The sequence below is a fragment of the Magallana gigas genome, chromosome 9, assembly GCF_963853765.1.
Source record: "Magallana gigas chromosome 9, xbMagGiga1.1, whole genome shotgun sequence".
Taxonomy (NCBI): Eukaryota; Metazoa; Mollusca; class Bivalvia; order Ostreida; family Ostreidae; genus Magallana; species Magallana gigas.
In genome coordinates this window covers 6,771,379-6,791,720 of record NC_088861.1, presented here as the reverse complement: position 1 = coordinate 6,791,720, position 20,342 = coordinate 6,771,379, and the positions used below count along the sequence as shown (strand labels likewise).

Sequence of the window (20,342 nt, the reverse complement as noted above, 5' to 3'; positions counted from 1 at the left end):
TCTGTATTGTCTTTGTAATCCTTTGAATGATTTCTAGGAAATTAATTTTGAATATAAACTGACGTAATGCTTTTTCTTACCCTGTATGAGAAAAGCACTGTTTCCAATAAAGTTCCTAACTTCCATTTGAAATATGTGTTTTTCAAATTTACTAGATTTTACAACCAAAACAGGATGAGGGAAAGTATCTGTTGTTCCTTTGTATTCATCATCATTGATATTCAATAATTCAAACGCCTTTTTGTTATTTTCTTTCATGCTCCATTGAATAACTGTAGGCTCCGGAATTGTCGTAACTGTCATCGTGAACCAACACCTTCCGTCTGCTTTCCTTTCAGTTCTTTCCAAAACGATTTGCGGTTTACCTAAAAACAATACATATAGTGTAATTTAAGTTTCAAAGTATGCTCTGTATGGTGTTCTAAGATCCTTTAATTTTGCTGATATTCAATTTGCCATCATTTTTATCATACGATCTATACAATACAAAACACAAAATAATGCAAGAGTCAAAGCAACGGCCTCAAAGTATTTGTTCCTTCTAAACTCAACACATAAAAGAAATACGTATATTTCAAACAAAATGGAATAATTGTAATGAACAACATATTGATACGGGTATAAACTTTTGAATTTTATCTAAATTGGGAACGATAGATCAGATTAAATCGAATAGATTTATTAACTCGGAATAAACAACTATTTGATTTATTTTATTACAGAAGTGTCCGATAAAGAACTTTATGTGCATTTCATCAATTAATAGATGCTTAGAACTGTACAAATTGAATGGATGTCGAAAAAATAAAATAAATTATCCCAACTAAGCTATATTATTATTTGTAGTTCATATACACATGCATGGGTACGCAAAAACAAAACATTGATCGCCAAATTGAATTTTAGACGGGAAAGTATATTGCGTCAAGTATATTCCTTTACTTGTCAACCAGTTTGAGGAAAACTTACCAAGAGCACACTTTTTAAAATACAAAACAAAAAAACCCAAAAAAACCCCGATACCACTATTTTTCTTTCTTGCAGCCTGTAGCAATTAACTTTAATTAACAAAATCAATATATTTCATCGAGTTTCACAGAAGAAATATTGTATTACCTAGAACAATGACGTCACTCTTCGTTGACCCTACTGCATTAGTAGCTGTTAATTGATAAGTCCCAATATCATGATGGTTGACATTATAGATCATCAATGATGAATCGTCAACACCTACTTCGGAATATTTTCCTCCACTTCCTTGAATATCTAGTTTCTCTCCATCTTTTGTCCAAAATACATCTTGAATTGCAGGAAGCTTTCCCGAATACAGATACACCTTACCAATCAGTTTGACGCAATGTTTTTGAAAGCAAACGTCATGACTAACCATAATATTTGGAGCACCTAAAACGATTGTATTGTTCAATTAAAAATTCTTAAATGATATCTAAAACTGACACATCGATTCAACGAAAGAGAAAGTTTTAAAAAGGTATTTTATATAGTATTCTTTTATGTAATTTAGCTTACTTCCTGTGATGTTAAGGTATATCGTGTTACTGATATTTTCCCCAAGTTTATTGCGCAAAAAAAGTCGGTAATAAAGCTGGACGTCAGACGTTGCTTTTGGAATCCGAAGCAAAGGAGATAGGATATCGTTTGTACTTCCAAAGTATTGTGGGTCATCTATGTCGATGAAGTCAAAGCTATTGCCATCACTGCTTCTTTGCCACTTAACTTCATCAGGTGATGGGCATGATGAAACTTGCGCCCTGAGTTCCGTCGAAGATCCGCAATAAACTGTTGTTTCTTTCAAAATCGACGCATTTGGGACATCTGTATGTAGTAATGAGTAATTATTATATTGTTATTCAGATAAGATTGATAAAATATAATTATTGATAAGTAATCATGCAGGTACGAAGCCTTGCTTTTGAAAATGGGGGGAAGGGAAAACTTACTTATACTCGGAATCTTGACATGCAAAAACAAGACTAATTTAAAAAATAATGTTTCTTGACAACAAATGATCTATTATTGTTTTCAAATTTTATCTCTACAAATACGAATCACTGTTAAGGCTTTCTATGAACATATTAGCGGATTTAAACGTTCATAAAACGATGCATCTGTTATTACAAAATATTTATTTAAAGTAATTTTATCATAATATAAATGTGATATTATATGACACAGTATTTTATATGCTACTTTGTATGAAACTTAGTGTGGTCCCCTGAATTGATAGTCACGTGACATGCGATATGTGTTAATAATTCTCCCGAATGGAGGTCATAAACAAATTTCAATGTCACAAGGGCATACTCTCATTAGAATCATAAATTTAAATGATAATTAAATTTTACTTTTTTGTATATTCTGAAAAGTGTTGCTGCTTTGTATAAAGTTCATCTTTTATTAGAATAAATATCTGAGAAATGACCTCCGGCTGGAATTTACATGACCTTCGCTTAATACTAAACGTATTTATTAATTTATTCTATAAATTTCCTCGAAGCAGCAGCACTTTTTAATAAATTAAACATTCCCTTAATTTATATCCAAAAGATCGTAATGAGCTGTTTAGTGTATGCCCTTGCAAAAAGCGGATTTAGATAGGCTTCCCTTTGTCAAACACATTGAACGCTGAAGAAAAGAAATAATATATGCTTTAAAAAATAATCACATGCTGAATCAAAACAAGCACAATAGATAGGATTTAATGGTTTAATAATTGTCATAAGATTATGCTCTGTTCATTCATAAAATGCATTTATCAATGTTAAAAAAAGTGATTGATCCGCCTCTCTCTACACAAAATATGCGTCAAAATAACAGTATGACGTCACATCGACGTCACCGCGATCAGCCAGTTGTTTATACTTAACGCTGTTGGATTTGTTTGACTACAAATTTGCACGAATTGGTAATTTTTGATGTAGTCTAATGTTTTTGTACCCATAACAAATGGAAATTATTTATTAGCATTTTTGAAGACTTGTTGTTTTGTATGATGTCAAAGTTAACATTTCCTGTACTTTAAACTAAACTAAACTAAACTTTATTTATTTTACAACGATTGATAAGCAAGTTCTACAACTTATATTAATATCTCTCGTTGGCACGGATGTTAGCGTGAGGGGGTCATTGGTGTGGGAAGAAGCCGGAGTACCCGGAGAGAACCCACGTGTCCAAGCGGGCGACCACCATACCCTATCACATAGGGCACTTTCTGGTCGGTGCGACCACAAAGTAAACCTTAACAGTGCTGCGTATGATTTTCTTCTAAATTAAACATTTATTTACAGAGCTACTACAATCGGCTTTTACCAGTAATGCAACCTTATCAAGCAAACTCTCATACAATATATTTCTTTCTCTGTTTTTTAAAGCATTTTTACTTTATCTGAAGCCAATAACTACATGTATTAATTACCGAGCTTTACTTCCTGTGATTCAGATCCAACAGCATTTGACACTGTACAGCAATATGTGCCTCGATCGTTCGTAGTTGTTGACTTGATTGTAAGACAGTCGTCATCTAAACCTCCTCCAAGATAGTTTTCATTCATCAAATTTAGTTTTTCACCATTCTTAAACCATTGTACCATGCATACTTTTGGTGAGCTCACTGGTATTTGATACTGGTAATGAATAAAGATGTCCTCTCTACCATTTGTAACTTTCAATTCTGGTCGAAATGGCGGTTCTGCAATTTTTTTGTTAGTTTTTATGAAGTTAAAATCAAACAAAAAATACTTAATATAGTGCGTTCATTTTGGAATATTAGTGTTGTTATCGTAGTTGGCATTTTTTGCTCACGAATTACTACATTTTTTGTACAACTTGGTATTAATATTTTAACGGCTTTTTGTTTTAAATAAACAATAACTTTAACTGGCTATAAATCCCGCTGAGCAGCAAGTTTAATCGCTTGTTTCTTTTACATTAAGAGGCTGTAATGTCTTATGGCCTTAAGAGAACAGCTTCTGACACGAGGTCATAAAATTGTATTTGCTTTCGATTGTTGCACAGCTACCGTGTACATGAGTTTATATACCGGTTAAGTCTGTTAACTCGGTTTGGATATCTAAATCCGTCAACTTTATGTAAATCACTCCTCCCTTACAAAAATGAACAAAGGTATGTCTTTGCATATGTTATTTCTCGTCGGTCATGACATTTCAGAATAGTAAAACGTGTCCCCGATTTACATATTTGTCAAAAATAGCTATAATAACACAAATATCCTTGTCTATGTATTAAAGCACTCTAATGTTACCCCACTACGGAATGAAAGACTAGATCGATTGCGGTCATTTATCGAAGACAAGCTAAGTACATGAACCTGAAACGGAAATAGATCTTGCTCACTCTTGTACAATAACATCCGAGAAATCTTTGTGTACGTCTATATGCATACTAATCGACTTTCTTAAATGTTACCTTTGTGTCCGAAATATTTTTTTCACTTTCATTACAGTAACATGTAGCTGTAAACTGAAGTGGCTCTTATATATAGGGTACAAATAGATTGAAGGAGAATTGACTTAAAATTATCGTTTCATTGCACTCCTTCTAAGACAACTTGCTTTAAAATTTAAAGTTGAGATTTCCCAATGAAGACTATAGTATTTAAAAGTTATATATCATTTCAGAGAACTAAAATACTGATATTCAAAATGTACCTGTTGTTTTTGTTAATATTTTGCATATATTTGATCGCTTTATGCATACACGCATAAAATCAGAATAAACATTTGTTCATCATTTTGATAAATGAATTTTTACATCACGAGTACTATTTATGGTAATAAAATATATCAGGTTACACAATTCTGATACACGAACGATCACGCACGATATACAAACGATCACGCACGATACACGGACGAACTGAATTTTCACGATACACGAACAATAACGATAACACACGCAAACGAACGATTCTACACCATTAAACACGCAAAATCAAAAATAATTTTTAAGATTAGAATTAAGGAAACGTATTGCTTTGATTTGTACCACAATATGCTTGTTGTTTATTGAAAAGCGGCATGTAACCATGCGCCGTTTTATTTTATACTAGTAAACATTATTATAAAGGATTCAAACACCAATTATTTTTTTGTCTCCATAAAGAATATTAACTTATATAATAGGTTAAAGAAAATTAAGTGTAAAAGAAATGAAGATTATGCATAAACTACACAAAATTATTCACATACGAGTTGATATTTCTGTAATCCGATTCCCCTACGTACGATTTAGATATGCGAGATACATGTACAATGTAAATTTGTTACCTTGTTCCAAAGAATTTTGATTTTACACATCCCATATTTTCCTAATTTATGGCACATAATTGATTTAATTTTAAAGCGTCTAAATACATTGAATTCCTTCCGAATGTGTATACAATGTACCCGAGAGAAATGTGTATCGTATTCTCATTTGAAAGAAAACTTCGCGGATAATTGTTTAGATTTAAACGAGGAATGGGTAAGTTTGATACACGCACGATCCCGCACGTTACACGAACGATCAACCACGTTACACAAACTATTTAACACGATAAGTTTGTCAACAATTACGCTGTTACCACTGTATCATGATGTAAAGACTCTTTCCATTCAGATTTTCAGAAATAATGGCGGGCGGGCGGCTGCCAAAAGGGTACCCTCATTGTACGGATAAATCCTACTACAGTTTTCAAGATAGGAAGTTGTTCTTTTGCAGATCAATTGTAAACAGTTTTGAAAAAAGCACCAGCTTTAAAATTTATTAATTATTGGCAAAATATTGCATATAGGGTATTCCATTTCACTGGAAACGGTAGGTAGTGTTTATCAATTCAGGGTTGACATGGATTTTGGATACAGTTCACGTAAAAGAAAACCCGGTTTGCTGTTACATTGACAGCTATTCACTTGTCTCATTTATAAATAAATATTACCTCCAAGAGTGTGAAGAAAAATGACATTGCTGACTACTTGCAGGACACTTTTCCCGTTTGATACTCTTTCTGAGAGGACAGCCTGGTAATTTCCCTTGTCTTCCTGACACACGGAATGTATAACAAGCTTTTTGTCCGTACTGTCACTGTATCTTGAAGTACTTGTGTTAATCTGTTCTATGCGGGTTCCTATTACTTTGTGCCAGGTGATTGTCCAATGTGTGAGGTCTGCTTGCTGTAATTCTACTTCAAAACATGCCGTATCTCCACACAGCACTTCTATCTCCCTGTCACCTTTTATCGAAATTTCCGGTTGATCTGTTGTATAAACAAATAAAAACATAACCATATTGTTCACAATCAGTATTTGAAAACCAGTTTGTTCATATATTTTTAAAAGATATGCATAGTTGTAGCTTAAAGGTACCTGATCTTAATATGGATTTCACGCATAACTTGTATTTTTCCAGATCATCATATCCAAATTCACGGTTTTTTATTTTTTTCAATCTGTCTATATAATTTGTTTTGCATCCAATACTTGATGTAAAATTCTGAATTCTCTGAATCACAGATTTCAAATTTTTCCAAATTTGGTCAAACTTGTCCTCGGTAAATTCTGAAGAGGAAGCGTGTGCAAACCCGTTTCTGAACAATCTGAGTCGCTCGATGTCATGAACAATCATCATATCGATCGCTTTAGGCTCCTTTCCCCAATCTTGTTGCGGAGTTAATGAAGAACACAAATTTCTTAAAAGTTTGTACAATAAAGTAATATCAAACTTGGTGTAATCAGGTATATCAGGTGGCTTAAGAAAGCATAATTTTCGTTGCTCTAATGTAAATGGTTTTCCATTTGATATTTTCGAACAAGCACTTATTTTGTTGAAGAGGTCTGGTGGCTTGATCTCATTAGCCAAAATGTCTATTAGAGGCAATTGCAAAAAGTCGACACATACTAATGCAACACAAGTAAATCTCTGTTCATCTTTGGATAGAGGTTTTGTTTCCATTTTAAGGTTAAGTTTTGGCTTTCCTTTCTTTTTTTCTTAAGCTTCCCTACAGTAGGTACGATCCTAAGAAGATATATATATATATATATAATTATATATATATATATATATATATATATATATATATATATATATATATATATATATATATATATATATATATATATATATATATATGGCTTACAATATAAACAATTTATATTGTCAAATTTACGGGGCAACTAGTCCCTTTTTCAGGACACAAGAAATAAATAGAAATAAACTACATGAGTAAACATAAAGAAAACAAGAAGCCAATAGGCCTTAACGGTTACCTTGTACCACAGCCCATACACAAACTTGTCGAGAAGTCTCATATATGATTTTAATTAAGTTTCATTCTTGAGTAAAAAAATTATAATTAGTTATAACGACTACTTTCCTGCCTGAAACCTTTCCAAAAGGACTATGAAACCTATGATTTCAGCGACAAACGTAGATCATACATGTAATAGAGTGCATGACCTGATATTGAAAAGGTACAAGAAAAAAGTCGAAAAACAATTGTCCTGTATTTGTCAACTTTCAAGATAGGTTTTATGCGTATAAGTTGTTATAGATAAACTAAACAAAGGTGGCTAGTAGACATGTTTTATTTAAAACAACCTCCCACCCCAGACAGAAGGGGGCAGACAGAAACTCCCCCTGTGGGTATTTTAAACAAAAAAACATAAAAGAGAACAGCTTAAGAAATCAAGCTTACAAAATGTATATTATTTCTATACCAAATTCTGAGTTTTCACCCAATATATCACTAATTACAACATCAGGTATTTATATCAAAATTATTTTACATGTACTGTATATCAGTAATTTAGGTTAGCAACTTATTAGGGCCCCGCAAGGATTTGCGGGTGCCCTATAGTAATCACTCTGTCCGTCCGTCCTTCTGTCCGTCCGTCTGTCACTCTTCCGTCCACAAATTTCCTGTTTTTTTCTAATAACTTTTTTTATGGTTGCCCAATCAAGTTCAAATTTGGTATGGTAGTTCAGTAGGCAGAAATACATATTTTGATGCTCCATGTCTTCTGGTTTGGAGCTGGGGTGGTGGGGTAGATTGTTAACTATGCAAAAGAATGAATGAGCAAAGAGAGATAACTGCTTAGAATGAATGAGCAAAGAGAGATAACTGCTGAGAATGTTACCATTGTATACATGGAAGGCTGTGCAATATTTGTCCTTTGGGATTAATTAACCTTCCACAGGAAGAAAATCCTAAGCTTTATCTTTATCTGTCACAATGAGATTAATTACTGCACTGCCTGTGTCTGCAAATGAACTTTGTTTTGAAGTTAAGGTCAATTTTGAATGATGTGTAGTATTGTGTACATTCTTTGAAATATGGATTTAAAATATAATATTCATATTTTATTTTGGTTAAAATACCGTACACAATGATTTATAATAATTTTATTGAATTCTAAAATCAAGATACATATTAAGATATCCGTTTTCACTATTTTATTTTTTAATTATTTATTTTATTTTTTTCTGCATTAATGCTGTTAATTTTAACAGGTAATCAGATAATAAACCCATTCTGTCATTTCTGAAAAACCACTAAGGCTCAAGAAAAAAACACTTTAATTGTTGGATGAAAATCATATCCAACTACAAATCACGAGATCCTATATATTCCAGTTCTTTACATCTTCTGCAGGGCATTTATTTTTCATCATTGTTAATATAAAGAGGATGGAATTCAAAGTTTTTTTCACTTCTCTATATTAATTGTCATAGCGGGGCCCTTCCTGACTGGTCAGTTTTCTAGTTTCTTTACTATAAATGAGTCTATTTATTTATTTAAAAACTTAAAAAGCTGTTTTTGTTTCAATAATTAAAATTAATTGCATAGTTTTGTTATTATACAACTTCTTAATAATTATTAACACCATTATGACGAAGCAAATAAAGATACAGCCTACTCCGGATATATTGAAATTCAGGGGACCATTCAAACTATTTCAATATATCCATAATTCAATATAAACGAAATCGACTGACATGAAGCTGCCATTTTGTAAAAGTTCAATCCCGATCTTAAATAAAGAAGATCAAACCCGAACACATTAATTTAATCATCGTTTATCTATCTATACATGTACATGTATTAAACATGGGATGCTAGTCTTCTAAAGTTTAATTGAAAAAATCAGTTAGTTTTGTTTGTTTCTTTTTGTTGCATTCATTGTCAATAAAAAGTTCGATTTCCTGCAGGTTTGCAAAAATTTTGTCAGTAACATTAGGTTTTTTCTGCACATAAGTTTTAATTTTATTCATGTAACACTGGGCTTCTTTATCTGTAACGTCCTCTTCCCCGGGAATCGCTGCACTTTCATCGTCACTCTCGTGAATGTTATCTTGTTCGCGATACATCTCGACAATTACTTCGTCTGTAATTTCCTCCCTGGAAATAATTCCTTCGTCTATGATTATGTATTCTACGATCGGTAATTCGGAACCGCTTTTTTTCAGAAGTTCACTCAGTTCTGCAAGTGGCATGTTATCTGTGAAGTCATCGTCGTCGTCGTCCGATGTCTGTTGGTCATTCGTTTGTAATTTAAAGAAGCCGGCCTTCCGAAAGCAATTTTCAACACACTGTGACGATAACATGCGCCATGATTTGTAGAGCCATTCGATTGCATTTTTAATGTTAATGTTGAAGTCAGAATTTTCATCTAAACATTTTATTTTTTCGGAAATGAGAAGTTTTCTGTAATAAATTTTTATAGTGTTTATTATGCCTTGGTCCATTGGCTGGAGTAAAGAAGTAGCGTTCGGGGGGAAAAATATCAAAGTGATGGATTGCAGATTTTCCATTTTAGGATGTGCTGGACAATTATCGATAAATAAAAGAATTTTCCAGCGTTCCTTTTTGAATTTTTTGTCTAGGAGACGGACCCAATCTTTGAATATTTCGCTATTCATCCACGCACGTGAATTTGCGTAATAGTGAACAGGGAGGCTTTTGACATTTTTTAGACACCGGGGATTTTGAAATTTGCCAATGACTAGGGGTTTGAGTTTTTCCGAACCATCCATATTTGCTCCAACAAGAACTGAAATTCTTCTTTACTTCGTTTCCCCCCATGACATTGCTCACCCTTTAGATGAAGGGATTTTGCTGGCTCACACTTATAAAATAAACCTGTTTCGTCGGCATTGAATATACCTTTAGCTTCATAATCTGCTATTATATTGGGCAATTTGTTGTTTATCCAGTCATCGGTTAAATTTCTATCAACACTTTCGCTTTCACCACAGACTGCTTTATATGTAATTCCGCGTCTTTTTTTGAATCGATCTATAAATCCGGAAGAACATTTAAATTCAGAAACACCCAACTTTTTGCGAATTCTTCAGATTTCTCAGCAAGAATTTCGCCGGAAATGGCTATATTTGAGGATCTTGCGTTGGTGAACCATTTATAAAGACAATCTTCAACCTCAGTATAATTTCCTGATCGCATTCTTTTGCGTTTTGGGGAATAATCACCGGACTCGTAAGCTTCAATCACTGCTGACCGTTGCTTATAAATCATCGTAAGCGTACTCGGATTAATCCCAAAGTCTTTGGCTATTTCAGATTTAGGCTTTTCTTTCTTGTCAATTGCCATAACAAGTACGTACTTAGTATCTAAAGATAAAGTTTTTCTTTTTTGTGGAGTTCCCATTTTACGTCTAGCATCAACAACTGATCAATACGTCCGTGGATAGAAAGAATTCAACAGTGAATAAATTTTATTTTGTAAAAGCAGTATAAAAACACATAAGGTGAGAACTTCTCAATTTACACCTTTGTATATCAACCGGTCAGTCATAATTACTGTCACCAACCGTGACGACAGCCGCCACAGAGTACTTCATTATAACCGTTATGAAAACAACTCATTATCACCTCTGGGGACCGATCAGTGACTTCAATATAAGCGATATTTCAAAATAGCCGAGTTCATTATAACCGTAAATTTAATGCAAAGAATATGAGAGGCTAAAACTGGGGATTTATTTCTATTTCAAAATAAGCGGAATTTCAAAATAAGCGAGTTCAATATAAGTGGAGTAAGCTGTATCTCCATTATGAAGAATCAAGGGAAGATAACTGAAATACTTTCACAATATCTTACCTTTGATACAAAGCTTCATTATATCTCTTTTTTAAATACACATGTATGTGAATTATCTCATTTCTTTCCTTGAAATTCCTGAGCAGAATAAAATAATGAGACAAATATATCCCCCTTCCCAGCCATAACACTTGTTTTACATGTAGGTGGCATAAAATATTGTTAAAGATGACAGCTTAATGTTTTTTTTTTCTAAATATGCAGACAGTTATCATGTGTCATTAGACCTTTTTTAAACACTCTCTATATAATAAAACTAAACGACTCTGCTTTTGGCCAGACCCTGCATCAGGAATCCCAACCCTATACACTTTATGAGTGTTTTACCCTCACCCTAGAGTCAAAACCCGTACCTCGGAGGACATAAAATTTAAAATTTTAGTAGATGGCTTCCTGGTCTACAAAGTTATGAATTAAGTTTCCCCTACAGTACAGGTATGTGTGGGAGTAGAGAAGATAAATTTTAAACATTACATGAATTAACTCTATACATCCTGTTTGACCCGCCCTAACGTCAACACCCAATGTTTAGGGGACAAAAAAATTCAATTTTAATAAAGGGCCTAGTTACATGTAACATGATTATGAAGTCAATCTTTCTTACAGATGTGTGAGAGTAAAGAAGAAGATTTTTAAACATTATATGCATAAACACTATATGGCCGTATTGCCCATCCAACAGCCTGAACCCCTGACCCAGGGGCCATGAATTTCACAATTTAGGTGGATGGAGTTCGTGGGTATCATTCAGTTTTTTCCAATATGTGTGGGAGTAAAGAAGAAGATTTTCTAAGATTGAATACATTTTCACCATATGGCTATATTGACCCAGCCCTAGGGCCAAAATCACTGTCCCAGGGGTAATGAATTTCACATTTTGTAAAGAGGAGTTTGTGGACATCATAACCATGCATTTAGGTTATAACAAATATATGTGGGAGTAGAGAAGAAGACTTTCTAAGATGTAATACATTTTTACTATATGGTTATATTCGCCTCACCCTAGAGCATGAACTCCTGAACAAGGTGCCATGAATTTCATCACTTGGGTAGAGGGCTTCATGGACATTATAACTGTGCATTCAGTTTTTTTTCTTACATGTGTGGGAGTAGAGAAGAAGATTTTTAAAAATTTGGCTTTTTTGCATATTTGGCCCCGCCCCGCCCCGCCCGTGGCCTTCTGGGGGTTGTAGAGCCATGAATTTTACAATTTATATTGGTCTTCCATAGAGATGCTTCACATCAAAAATGGTAACAATTGGCCTTGTAGTTTTTTAAAAGAAAAAGATTTTAAAGGGGCATGGTCACGATTTTGGTCAAAATTATTTTTTTCGATTTTAACGTTTACAATGCTTCAGTAAAGCATTTTTAAAAGGCAACCAAAATGTAAGTGTCATTTGTTGAGTTATAAGCGAGTTACAGAGCTTACAATTCTTCGCAATGTAAACAAAGCTTTTGTTTACCTTTTTAATGTTTAACTGAAAATTCCAGTTTGACCTCAAATGAATGTGTTAATCGTAAGAATGTGTTTATTTATGCTTAAAATGAATAAGAATATAGACAAATCAGCTTGAAAAAGATTTTTTACTGGTATATTGAACCTATGTAAACAAAAACAGAACACGAGCCTTGTTTACATGGCGAAGAACTGTGAGCCCTGAATCGTGCTTAAAACTCATCGACTGGTGCCCCCAAATTTCACACGATCATTAGAAATACATTCCTAAAACATTGTAAATAATAAAAATCGAAAAATAAAATTTGACCAAAATCCTGACCATGCCCCTTTAAAATGTAAAATTGTTAACGCACGACGACGGACGGAGACCAATTGCAATAGGTCAACTAAGGTTACCTAACAAAATCTAGCACTACAACTTACCCTACTAAAGAAACCTTAAAAGAAACTACAACTACATTTATGGTGAAGAAGTACTGATAAAATAGTTCAACGGTATCAGGTTAAGGTAAGGACTGTTAACAAGGACAGTATCATAACATATACTCTTCCAAAAAAGAAACGCAACATGTAGTATCATTTTTGCAAAAGAATTTTTCGTATATAAAATAATAAGTAACTGAAAGCAAGTTTTGTAATGATATGCTTAGGTTTCCATATTACCAGGGATGAATTAAATGGCAAAATTTGATGTGCGATCAACCGTAACTGTTGCAAAATTAAAAATAGGAACATTGTTCGATTGGTGTTTCAAGAAAGTGGAAAGCGCTTTGCACGCCTAAATTTTTGTTAAATTTTATGTTTGATGTGTGTTAACAAATAAAAGACTATCGCATGAATTAAATGTTTGCCCTTGTTAGCTGTAGGACGGTTTTTACGTATGACGTTAGACTTTTTTTTTCCGCAATATCGCAATGGGGCGTCTCGAAGCTGGGGAGTAACAATATCTTGTTACTCAACATTATAATGTTCACAGGAGTACAATCGCTCGTCTCTGGCAGAGATATTTACAGACTGGGACGTCAAATGATAGGCCGCGAACTGGTCGTCCGCCTATTACAACTGCCCAACAGGATCGCTATATACGTATTCTCCATCTACGCAACAGGACAGTTACAGCAACACAGACCGCTTCAAGCTTACCTGGCCTTCGCAGAATATCCGCACAAACAGTGCGCAATCGCCTGCGAGAAGTTGGACTGCGAGCCAGACGACCTTATTTTGGTCCCATCTTGGGGAGACAACATCGGCGTGCACGGGTCGGATGGTGCAACACAGTCAGGAACTGGACTCTAAAGAATTGGTGAAGAATCTGGTTTAGTGATGAAAGCAGATTTATGCTACAGCACCGAGATGACGGAGTGCGTGTTTACAGGCGAAAAAATGAACGTTTTGCAAACAACTGTGTTTTAGAAGTTGACAGATTCGGTGGGGGCAGTGTTATGATGTGGGGCGCCATTTCTTACAATCAACGGACGCCACTGGTTCTTGTTCCTGGCAATTTAACGGCGCAAAGGTATCGCGACGAGATCCTTCAGCCTCACCTTCTTCCAGTCATCAACCCACAGAGAGAGGTTTTTCAGCAAGACAACGCCAGATCGCACACAGCACGTGCTACTGTCGACTTTCTTGCTGACCACAACGTCACTGTGGTACCCTGGCTATCCAGATCCCCGGATTTGAATCCCATTGAGCACCTCTGGGATCAGTTGGATAAACGTGTGTGCATGCGTCAACCAGCCCCGCAAACTCTTCTGCAATTACAGCAGGCACTACACGAGAAATGGCAAAGAATACCCCAGATCCAAATTCAACGTTTGATTCAATCAATGCGGAGACGAGTTACAACAGTTTTGCAAGCAAACGGTGGCCACACAAGATACTGATGTAATTGTGCATCAAAACATTCGTTAAACCTTTTGTTTTGAATTTTGTCTTTTTGATGATTACAACTAACACAACGACTATCATTATGAAAATTATTGAACTGTTCACGCAATGTATTAAGTATCTAAAATTTATTTTTCTATCTTACAAAAACTTGTAAAATAATACATGTTGCGTTTCTTTTTTGGGAGAGTATATAATGTGGAAGTTTATCAATATTTATTTGTGTGATTTTTCTGTGGTTCAATGTTTTGATACTTACAATACTTCAAAGAAAAAAATGTACAGGTAATACTATTGTTTTCTATGGCACGTTAAATTCACAAAAATATATTTTCCTGATATAATAGATTTATATCTGTAAACTATAATTTACATTCGTTAACTATAATAAAATAGAGTTATCAATTATGGTTCCACAATCATGAAACTATATCTATCAGATAAATGATGTTTTGCAATCACAAATGGTTGTTTTTAGATTTAATTATAGTTAAAACGTCTGAAACATAGGTGATTGCGTTCACCATGGTTTACAGATATAGAATATAGATTTAACAGTGTTAAAGGGGCATGGTCACGATTTTGGCCAAATTTTATTTTTATGTTTCTACTATTTACAATGCTTTAGAAATGCATTTCTAATGATCAAATAAAATATGAGAGTCATTCATAGAGTTATAAGCAAGATACAGGGCTCACAATTCTTTGTCATGTAAACAAGGCTCGTTCCCTGTTTTTGTTTACATAGGTTCGATAAACCAGTAAAAATCTTTTTCCCAGCTTATTTGTCAATCCTTTTATCTATTTTAAGCATATATAAACAGTTCCTAACGTTTAACACATTCGTTTTAGGTTTAAAACTAATCTGAACCTTTTTCTTCAACGTTCAAAATGTAAACAAACGCATTATTTACATAGCGAAGAATTTCAAGCCCTGTAACTCGCTTATAACTCAACAAATGACACTAAAATTTTGGTTTCATATTTAAAATGCCTTTTTGAAGCATTGTAAATATTCAAATCGGAAAATAATTTTGACCAAAATCGTGACCACCCCCCTTTAATTCTATTTTTTCAAATGATAAACTTGCAATTGGTTTATCGAATTTTAACTAAAATTAACAAAATAGTTTACAGATGTAAAATATAGATTAACTTCGTTAGCAATATTTTTCTGTGCTTAAACTAAAATATACAACCGATAAATCTAGTTTATCGACTGAGAAATTGCACCTACCTAATTTTTTTTAATTTGGCTTGACATAGCTTTTTTCTATCATTCGTATGCCCATATTGAATATTTTAGCAATATTGGTACTTAATGAGTATTAATTGCACATGTACAGAGGTCCAGTGTATGGATATACTGAAACAAATAAATGTTCTCATTGTTCTAAATATAGTACTTTAAAACGAAAGTGTCGTAGTTTTTTTTTAGTTTTTTTTTTTTAAGATCATTCCATTCTTTACAAGCTTTAAAGAAAGTTATCTATACACGTTTTAAAGCATAATCTAATAAAATATCTAAGTTATCTAAGTACTTAAACTCTTTGAAATTAATGATTTTTCATTTTCAAACAATGAAGGTAGATTATATTGTAAACACTTTCTGAATCCATGAAAAACTGCAAACCGATACATGAGAACTTATTTACACTACCAAAGTGAATCTCAAACAGTACCATTTTTCCAGGTTTTGAAATTACGTCATTGCTAGTTTAGATTGCGTAGAATTGGGATTCCGTTTGCAATGCCTCTTTTTTCTTTAAATTCATGTTTCCGCGAGATATTATCTATTGCAAAAAATAATTGTCGAGAAAAATCGGTTTTATTTACGAATTGTTATGATTTAAAGATTATTTTTCATAACTACATATCAAATAGTTTATGTAAATTTAAATGTTTCATTTCATCTTAAAATGATAAATAAATTCAAAACGCATGATGACGTTTATTTTTGTGCTCATGCGCCGTTAGTAGGTAATGTTTGTTTACAAAAAAGATAAATATACACTGAATGTATACGTTAAATACTGTTATGTATATTGTTTTACGTGTCCAATTGGATGTCTATTAGAAAGTTAAGTTTAAAGGCAATCTTCAATTTTGTGGTGAATTTTCTTTAACCGTGTGTTGAGTCACGTTATGTCCACCATCACGTTATGTTCGCCGTCACGATAAGTCCGCCACTTTTTCGAAAAAATCGCCACGTTATGTTCGCCATCACGAAATGTCCGCCACTTTTTTGAAAAAATCGTCACGCTATGTCCGCCATCCCGAAATGTCCGCCACTTTTTCGAAAAAATCATCACGTTATGTTTGCCTTTACAAAAATTCCGTATATTACCCCCCCCCCCCAAAAGTCATTACAATATGTCCGCCGCCTTAAAATTTCGTAGAAAGAGTATTAATGCATGCACGTCGCTAAAATGTCAGCATTGTTTTTTTGGAAAATGTATGGTCTAATGTCCGCCACCAGTTTTGAACACACTACTCTCTCGTTATTTCTAAATATCATATTTGCTATCCCATTGTTTGATATTATGTCTGCCCTTATTGATCTGAAATTATTTTCAGAAAGAGAATTATATACATGTATACACATGTATACACTTTCTTTTGCAATTTACACTGATCGTATTAAAAAAATATACATAAATGTACACACTAACTCAAAACGTTGAAACGTATGTCCGTCAAAAACTATGTTCGACGCGGTAATTTATTGCACAAGATGCTGTCCTTTATAAAAAGGACTGCAATACGTGGACCATTTGCATGTGTTTCCAACGAAAACAAGAAAGCTTTAAAATTATTACAGATTCCACCGAAATTTGTACGTTGTATTATGTATTTGTGACTTTTAATCTCAGAATTTAAAGGGTTCATACTTCTAAAGTTATTATGATCTATATTAATGAAGATTGCATGTATAGTATCAAGCATTCGGCGAATTCTACTATTTGCGCACACATTACGCTTCGCACTGCTTTGTTAACTATGCAGTGACAGCTTTGTATAAATAATTTTCATATTTGTTGCATTTTTCTAGAGATTTTAACTTTTATACAGTGAAATAATTATTCAATCATCCATTATATACAGATACATAATTATTCAATCATACTTAAATGCTTAAATAATTTTAATCAGGAAGTACTCTATCATCGCCTTCTATAAAAGTAAAGTTAAGCTATGTGTATTCGGAAAACAACAAAACATTGCAAATTATGCTTTTTGATGCATGTTGTAGTTTCGGCATAACATTACCTTATTTCATAATACTGACAGTTTATATCACATGCCGATCATTTCTTTAAAAGGAATACTTTGTTTCTGTAATGTTTACCAACAACTTTACAATGACAGCGCCTTTGAACTTATAATTATGTGCATGTGTCATGGAATCCCGATCCCGATTCAGATACACCTGTGCTAGCCTGGTTCCCTGAGCTATCCATTACGTACAGGACCAGGCTAGCTCATGTGCAGACTGAATTTTCCCCATAGCATCCGGTTTAACCTCGCTTATATATTTTCTGCGTGGACCTCAGGGACCACGCAATAATGTCTGCACATAGAAATGCACGTTCAAATCGTAAGTGGAACATTATGTCCGCCGCCTGATATAGTTCGTATAACGCACACGATGCACACGAGCTAAAAATTGTGAAAAATCGTTACAAAATGTCCACAAACAGGAATGTATGTTTAAATCGTTAGTCGTAACTTTATGTCCGACATTATAAAATGTTCTCCTATTTTCTAAATGTCGTTACATTACGTCCGCCGCCTTTACTTTTGGAGAAAACGTATCATGTCCACACTAAAATCTGTGGAAAATTATGGCATAATGTCTGCAAACAGGAAATGTGTCGCAACATTTTGTCCGCCATTAAATTATATTTTTAAAGTCGTAACATTTTGTTTGCCGCCTTTAAATTTTGAAAAAAGCTCGTTTTATGCCTACGTTATAAATTGTGGTATAATGTCCGCCATCATGAATGTATGTTTAAATCGTTAGTCGTTATGTCCGTTATTATCTTATTTTTAAAGTACACCGCATTAACTTTTGGAGAAATCATAAATGATTATGACCACGCTAAAAATTGTGGCATATTGTCCGCCGATTGTAATGTATGTCATAGCATTATATTCACCATTTAAAATATTCACCTATTTTCTAAAAGTCGTAATATTATGTCCGCCTTTACATTTTTAAAGAGATTATATAATGACCAAGCTAAAATTGAAAAATAAAATGGCATAACATTCGCTAACACGAATGGATGTTTCAATCGTAAGTCGTAACACTATGTCCGCCATTAAAAAAAGTCGTTACGTTATATCCGCCGCATTTCAATTTTAAAGAAATCGTATTATGCCCACGCTAAATATTGTGAAAAAACGTGACAAAATGTCCGCCAACAGGAATGTACGTTTAAATAAATACTATACTAAAAGGATTAATATATGACAAAATCTGTATCCCGTTGTACATGGACCTGGGGCTGATATTGATGTCTTAAATATTATGAAATATATTTTTGTTTTTATTACGAATTTGAGATTTTTGGAACCTGATGGATGTGCCATTTTGGGCCGTTGTTAGACATGTTCTGATTACTGTAATAAGGTATCTTTTCGAAAAATGTGAAAGACCCTTAAAGGGCTGTTTATTGTCTACTCTAAGGAGCGACTCTTTCTTGTCTTGCTTGTGGAAAGCATGAATATGACAGTCCAAGCATCGTTGAAATGGATTTCGTCTAATAGATAGTGTCTGGGAAAGTGTCTTGCAAGGACCATTTTTTGCCATTGCACTGTTAGGTCATTTTTTATGTGTTGATAAATGGACAATACACTTGCGAAAAATGGTCATATACCATTACTGAAACAGGTTTTTTAAGCTCTAGATACCCTGTCTTTACTCAGAAACGAATTCTACAGGATTTTGCTTAGCCAAAAGAATTTAAATTCCAATTTTAATTTCAAATAAACGTTTTTGTCGGAGTTTGTAAAAATACTACTAATAAAAAAGTTATTCGATATGTGAAACGAAGTTATTGGAATTGGAATTCTTTTTTTTTTCTATTTTGTTTTGTTTTGGCGTACCAGGATCTTTTTCTTTCTGTTTTACAAGTATGAGGTTTGAGAAAGCAGAAAACCACAGGCGAGTTTTGTTTCTTCTGTTAACCAAGTTTTTTTCCTTGAATGTTCATACCTTCAAGCTACCGCCAAAACCGCATATAACAGGCTTGCTAAAGTATCCTTAAGTCTACATCAGATATCTGTGAAAACATTTTTTCTGTTTACCCAATCAATCCTGAAAAAAAAAGAAAAAGAAACTCCTGTTTATTGGACATCTCTATCAATTCCAGCAATATTAAAGAAAATTTGAAGGACTTTTTTCCTTTTTATCTAATCAATGCCAACATTAACCCGGGTTTATACGAAAAAAAAAATCTTTGATCTTTGATTTAAATTGACATTTTGGAGTTTAAACGTGGTTGGGTGGAAGTAAAACCCTAACAATTTGAATATCCCTGGAGCATATATTTCTTATGTCTTTACAATGGCCAGGTACATATATATGTTAAGTTGAATGTTATTGCATTTTTTTTATTGGGTTAAAGGATGAAAAAAGGCAAGTCGAAGAGAGCCAAATAGCACTTTGCTTCAGAGAGAGAGAGAGAGAGAGAGAGAGAGAGAGAGAGAGAAACCTGAGAGGCACAGTTGTAGAAAAATGCAGGTTGTTGCCAGCAACCTTCGTAAGTGGCGTTTTTGTTTCACGGCCTCATGCATTTTTCGTGGTACGGGGAGGATAAGTAGATGTAAGTTACATCAGTGGTAGGTACATGT

General features: G+C 33.7%; 1 protein-coding gene across 1 annotated transcript; it reads right to left on the bottom strand.

Annotated features, from left to right (window-relative positions):
• Nucleotides 1–33: 33 nt before the first annotated feature.
• On the bottom strand, nt 34–19,809 carry LOC136271437 (hemicentin-2-like). Its single transcript, XM_066071467.1, has 7 exons — nt 19,705–19,809; nt 6,384–7,032; nt 5,957–6,274; nt 3,437–3,709; nt 1,531–1,836; nt 1,117–1,404; nt 34–365 (listed from the first exon to the last, which is right to left on the bottom strand). The coding sequence occupies exons 2-7, from the start codon at nt 6,967–6,969 to the stop codon at nt 34–36; spliced, it is 2,103 nt and encodes a 700-aa protein (XP_065927539.1). The 5' UTR covers nt 6,970–7,032; nt 19,705–19,809.
• Between the last annotated feature and the right edge of the window lie 533 nt (nt 19,810–20,342).

Bases quoted from the DNA above. Each gene is read 5' to 3' on its own strand.
- LOC136271437 (XM_066071467.1), bottom strand. From the start codon at position 6,969: ATGGAAACAAAACCTCTATCCAAAGATGAACAGAGATTTACTTGTGTT. The intron at 6,275-6,383 runs GTACCTTTAAGC...TTTATACAACAG, and splicing joins GAAATCCATATTAAGATCAG to ATCAACCGGAAATTTCGATA. The intron at 3,710-5,956 runs GTAATATTTATT...AAAAAATTGCAG, and splicing joins TTTTCTTCACACTCTTGGAG to AACCGCCATTTCGACCAGAA.